Below are 6,112 nucleotides of genomic sequence, written 5' to 3'. Positions count from 1 at the left end.
CTCAATTGTGTGACGGAGTCAACTTCATGTCTCCCTACCCTAGTAGCTTTTCTTGGCCTATTATATTGGGAGTTATGAACCGCTATCTCCTCTATATTTGCCCAAGTTTAGTTGTCATCTACCTCGGTGTATCTTCCATTAGAACCCATGTTGGCACATTCCTTGAATCTTCATACAACCCATTCCAAAATTGTTGGACTAGAAACCATTTGCTTAGTCCATGATGATGAATCTTCATCTCTTTGCTTGAACCCAGTGATTTAGGCTCTTAATATGTTAGTCTTCTCCGGAGGGTAGAACTTCTTGTAGAAGCTAAGGCAAGCGCTAACGTTTTCCATGAATCAATTCCAAGAGTGGCCTGGTCTAGGCTCTTTAACCATTGCTTTGCGGCTCCGATCAAGGAAAAAGTAAACAATACCCATCGAATTTAGTCTTGAGTTACCCTCGTTTGGGAAATTGCATCACAATAGTCACAAAAAGTCTCCATGTGTAGATGAGGATCCTCACTAGGCATCCCTCCAAATTGACTTCTCTCAAATAATTGTATGAATGCGGATTTGGGAGTGAAATTACCAGTCAAGTGGGGTGGTGTTGGAGTACTATTAGGTAGGTTCTCCTCGGTTGGTACGGAATGAGATAAAAATTTAGGCATTGTAGATTGATTTTGTGGTTGGTTTGGAATTGGGTTTTCCTCTCCTTGTCTTGCAAAAGGGTTGGTAAACTCAACACTATCCGATTGGATGATACCAATGTCCACAAGTTCTCCAATACCCGCAGTTGTTGAAGTCCCTCTAACGGTTCTTCTAATATTGGTCAAAGTTCTTTCGATTTCGGGATCAATAGGCAAAAGACCGCCTTGTGATCTCCTAGACATGCAAAAATCAAACAACTAGAAAATAATTAAAACTACCTTGAGGAGTTTGACTTCTCCAAGGTTTAGAAAGACAAAACTAAAAACAACAAATGATAACAATTCAATTGAACACCGTCCCCGGCAACGGCGCCATTTTTGATTCGGGTTGAAACTTTGTCGTCTAAGCTTACCAATAAAAATACTATTTATAATCTCAACAAACTACTCTTAGTAGAGCGGTAAGTAAAGGTCGGATCCCAAGGAACGGGTATTGTATTGATTTATCGGTTGTAGAAAGCTATGTCTTTGGTGTCACAAATTGGGTTTGAGAGTTCCAACATAAACTACTTGACAAAGGAAATGTAAACAAATGAAAGTAAAATGAAGCAAGCAAAGTAAATGGAGGTTTGTAAACAATTGATTAAAGTACTAGGGCGTCATGGGTTCATAGGAGAATCATGGTGAGATCACATAAACAAGTTTCATAGATGCAAGCAAATTATTGTTGTAGTGGAATCGAGTTAGTTTATATCTTACAATTCCTATGAAGTTTTGGGTCTCGGAGCCGAGTCGGTCAAGACTTTACAACACCTACAAGTCGACTTAATTCTTCCTATTCAACTATATGCATGGTCTAACAAGCCTTGAGTTAGTTTATATCTTACAAGTCTTGTTAAATGGATAATAGATTCATGCTAGGTTGTCAATCAAGCATTTCATCAAGCATAACATATGCATAAATTGAAACTACAACAAGCAAGCAATCATATGAACTTATTAAGTAGAGATCGGTACCATGATTAACTCCCCTAATCCCCTATTAACCCTAGTTAGGAGACTACTCACTCATGATCATGGAAAACATGCTAACAAGGGTGTCAATCTTATTAACAAGTCTAAACATGATGAAGGAGTAAAACAATAAACAAGGATTAAGTAAAGAGTAGAGAAATTACTTACAAAAGGAGGTGATGTAGAGATAGAGAGAGAAAGAGAAAAAAAAGAGAATCACAAAAAAAGCTCGGAATTTTAGGGTTCTTACAACATGACGGCTGCAAAAACTAAATCTTCATCGTTTTCACAAAATCAAATGACAAAAAATACTAAAAATAGTAATAAATTCGATCTCTTATCCTCTATAAGTGCAGAAGAATTCCCTGCTCCCTCCAAAATTTATGGTCCTTCTAGTGGGGATGTTCAAAAAGAGAAGAGCTTGGGAGAAATAACTGGTATTCCTCCGCCAAATCTGGAGACTTTGGTAGAAGATGTTACGGAGGAAGAGGAGGAGATGGTGCCTAGTGTGCCTTCTCCTTCTGTTCTGGCAGTTATTGAGGAGGAGTCGTCTGGGATGCTGCAATTTACAGAGAAGGAAGTCAAGAAGGAGTTGGAGTACTGGCGAAACTCTGTTTGTTGCTTCATCTTAGGGGCTAATCCTCCCTGGGATATTGTGGATGGCTTCATCAGACGATTGTGGCAGAATTATCAGGTAGACAAGATCTCATTCCTTCCTAAAGGTGTTTTCCTAGTTCGCTTTAAGACTAGGCAAGCATATGAGGCCGTGTTAAAACAGGGTCACTATCTATTTGACAATAAGCTCTTAATAGTTAAGCCTTGGAGTCCTGAAGTTGAATTGGTGAAACATGAGGTTAAGTCTGTGCCTATTTGGGTTAAATTCCATAGATTGCCCTTGAAATTCTGGGGGAAAGGGATTGCATGCATATCTTCTCTATTAGGGGAATTTATAAAATGTGACCCTTCAACTGAGGATAAAACGAGAAGAGGTTATTCCCGTGCTATGATTGAAGTTAGTTTTGGAACTGATTTGCCTGAAAAAGTGAGGTTTTTGGATGAACATGGTGAAATTGTTGAAATAGATGTGGAATTTGAGTGGAAGCTAGTTGTTTGTTCTGGGTGTAAAGGTATTGGGCACAAGGTTGATGACTGCAGGAGATCTAAAAAGAAACATGTTAATCAAGGAGCAGCTCAGAAGCCTCAATCCAAAGTTTAGAGGCCTAAACCTAAGCAACCTGAACCCCCCACATAAACAAAGCAAACAGTCTCAGTCTGTCCAAAAAGGTAAGGAGGTTGTTCACACCCCTGTTGTGCCTACTCAGCCTGGAACTCAGGTTGAAATTCAGTTGAAGACTTCTATGGTGTGGCTTAATTCTGGCAAATACACTATGGGGCCTACTCCTATGAGGCCTGTCATGAGATTGAGTAGATAGGAATGTACTGAAGAAGCATATAATGTTCATACGTCTGGGCAACATACATTCCTGGAAGCTCCGAGTACTTCAGAAACACCCAGGGAAGGTATTGGGATAAGTGGTAGTGTCTCTCACCCTGGGGTGGGAGATGTATAGCCTTGGGTTCTGGAACGTTGGGGGGCTTAATAATCCTGCAAAACAAAGGCACATTAAATGGTTTATGTTTATGCATAAAGTAGGGTTATTTGGTCTCCTTGAGACTAAGGTTAAATCCTTGTCTCTAAATAGTGTTAAGGGTATTCTCATGGATGGATGGAGTCTGACTACTAATAATAGTATGCATAAAGAAGGTAGGGTTTGGGTACTTTGGGATCCTACCATTTTTACTGTTGACTTATGTGATTATTTTGCTCAGTGTATTAACATGAGAGTTAATGAGAATTCTACAAAAATTGTCTTTAAGTTGTCTATGGTGTATGCTTATAATGATATTAATGGTAGACATGAGTTATGGAATCAATTGGATAATTTTGCTAATAATGGTGTTGAACCCTGGCTAGTTTGTGGGGATTTTAACTGTGTTCTTGCTCATTCTGAACGTCTGGGTGGAAGTAGCAGTGATGCTGAGATTGCTGAGTTCCAACAGTGCTTGACTAAGTGTGAGTTAGTGGATAGTCCTGCTATGGGATCTCTGTTTACCTGGAACAATAAACAGGAGCCTGCTACTCGTGTCTACAGCAGATTAGATAGGGTTCTAATTAATGGAAAGTGGAGTACCCGTATGACAGACATGTATGCTCATTTCCTCCCAGAGGGAGCTTTTGATCATACCTCATGTGTTATCAAATGCAGGAGACAGTTGGCTACACATAATAAACCTTTTAAGTACTATAATATGTGGGGTAAAGCTGCCAATTTTATTAATGCTCTGAGTAATTGGTGGGATGTACAGCAGCAAGGTACTAAAATGTTTTGTTTGGTTAAAAAGCTTAAGCATCTGAAACTGCATCTTAGGAACTTTAATAAAGAGTTCTTCTGTGATATTGAAAATACTTCTGCCATGGCTCTGAAGAACTTGGAATATATTCAGGCTCAAATTGTGAGAAACCATGGGAATGCAGATTGGATTGCTAAGGAGATTGAAGCACAACAAGAATATAAGGAACTACAGGCTGCTTGCACTCAATTTTTAAGCCATAAAGCAAAGGCAGCCTGGATAAAAGATGGGGATAGTAACTCAAAATATTTTCATGGAGTGATTAAAAGTAAGTTTCTGAGGAATTAAGTCTTGATGATCAAAGATGTACATGACACTGAGTTTGATGATCCTCATGGAATTCGGGAAGCTTTTCTCAATTATTATAAGGATCTTCTTGGCACTATCAAAGAGACAACTCCTGTGAACGTTATTATTGTCAGGAAGGGAAAAGTTTATGATTCCAGGCACTGGGAGATGCTGCAACAACCAGTCACAGTTCAAGAAATTAAGGATGCTATATTTTCTATCCCTGACCACAAAGCACCTGGCCCTGATGGGTACTCCAGTGCTTTTTTTAAGGACTCGTGGAGTGTGATACAAGAGGAGGTTAGTGCTGCTGTACTGGATGTATTCAGTTCTAGTAAACTCTTGAAGCAATTAAATGCCACTACACTTACTTTAATTCCTAAGTGTAAGATGCCAACAAGTGTGACTCAGTACAGGCCAATAGCATGCTGCAATGTGATTTATATGTGTGTGACTAAACTCATTTGTAATAGATTGGCTAGGGTGTTACCAGATCTGATCAGTCTAAACCAGGGAGGGTTCATCCATGGTAGGAGTATAAGTGAAAATATCATGGTGTGTCAAGATTTAGTAAGATTGTATAACAGGCAATCTTGCTCCCCCAGGTGTATGTTTAAGATGGACCTCATGAAAGCGTATGATTCTGTAAGCTGGAGGTTTGTGCAGGAGCTCTTGGATGCTTATAATTTCCCTCCTCCTTTTAGCAAGCTTTTAATGGAGTGTATCAGTAGTGCTTCATTCTCTCTATCTCTTAATGGTGAGACCTTTGGCTTTTTCCCTGGTAAAAGGGGGTTAAGACAAGGTGATCCTGTCTCACCATTGGTTTTTACATTGGGTATGGAGTATTTGAGTAGGATCCTTGCTTGTGCTACAGACAAATTGAAATTTCACTACCACCCTCTTTGCAAACAAATGAAACTAACCCACTTAATGTTCACTGATGATCTATTGTTGTTTTGCAAAGGAGATGCACAGTCCATCATGGTCCTATTGAGAGCTTATTCTGCTTTTTCAGCTGCCTCTGGACTTCAAATGAATGCACAGAAATCTTGTGCATATTTCAGTGGGGTCAAGACTCAGCTGAAGCAAGATATCCTTGCTATTTCGGGATTTAAGGAAGGCACATTGCCTTTTAAATATCTTGGAGTGGCCATTACTGCGGGGAGATTAAAGAAGAAAGACTGTGCTGAACTGGTGGATAAAATTGTTGAGAGAATTAGGACTTTGTGTGCTTAAAGATTGTCTTATGCTGGGAGACTTGTTTTGGTTAATGCTGTCTTAACTTCTATGTATACATATTGGGCCTCAATGTTTGTCTTACCTAAGGGTGTGTTGACTAAGGTGGATGCTATTTGTAGGTCCTTTTTATGGGAAGGTAAGTCAGAATATACCAGAGTTCCTCTGCTGAGTTGGGCAAAGATCTGTGTGCCTGTGAATGAGGGTGGATAAGGAATTAAGCAGAGTCACTTATGGAACAAGGCCTCTATTGGGAAACTAGTATGGTGGATAGCAGCACATCCTGATAAGCTATGGGTTCAATGGGTTCATCATGTGTACTTAAAAGGAGTCAGTTGGCTTGATTATAGTCCTCCTACAGATTCTTGTTGGCACTGGAGGAAAATGTGCCATGTCAAGGATCTGATCAAAGAGGGTTTTGTTGATGGCCACTGGATTATAGGATCACGAGGGTATACTGTTAAGAGCTGCTATAAATGGTTAAGGGACAAGAAACTTCAAGTTGATTGGCACAAGGCTGTCTGGTGAAAT

General features: G+C 39.7%; 1 protein-coding gene across 1 annotated transcript; it reads left to right on the top strand.

Annotated features, from left to right (window-relative positions):
* The first annotated feature begins 3,208 nt into the window (after positions 1–3,208).
* LOC141601629 (uncharacterized) lies at positions 3,209–4,345 on the top strand. The gene has a single exon (XM_074421924.1). It carries the CDS (start codon positions 3,209–3,211, stop codon positions 4,343–4,345), a length of 1,137 nt encoding a protein of 378 aa, XP_074278025.1.
* Positions 4,346–6,112: the final 1,767 nt, after the last annotated feature.

This window comes from Silene latifolia, chromosome 9 (genome assembly GCF_048544455.1).
Source record: "Silene latifolia isolate original U9 population chromosome 9, ASM4854445v1, whole genome shotgun sequence".
Taxonomy (NCBI): domain Eukaryota; kingdom Viridiplantae; phylum Streptophyta; class Magnoliopsida; order Caryophyllales; family Caryophyllaceae; genus Silene; species Silene latifolia.
Note: the sequence above shows the minus strand (reverse complement) of the source record. Positions and strands in the feature narration are given on the sequence as shown.

Coding starts and splice junctions, on each gene's coding strand:
- LOC141601629 (XM_074421924.1), top strand. CDS start 3,209: ATGTATAGCCTTGGGTTCTGGAACGTTGGGGGGCTTAATAATCCTGCA.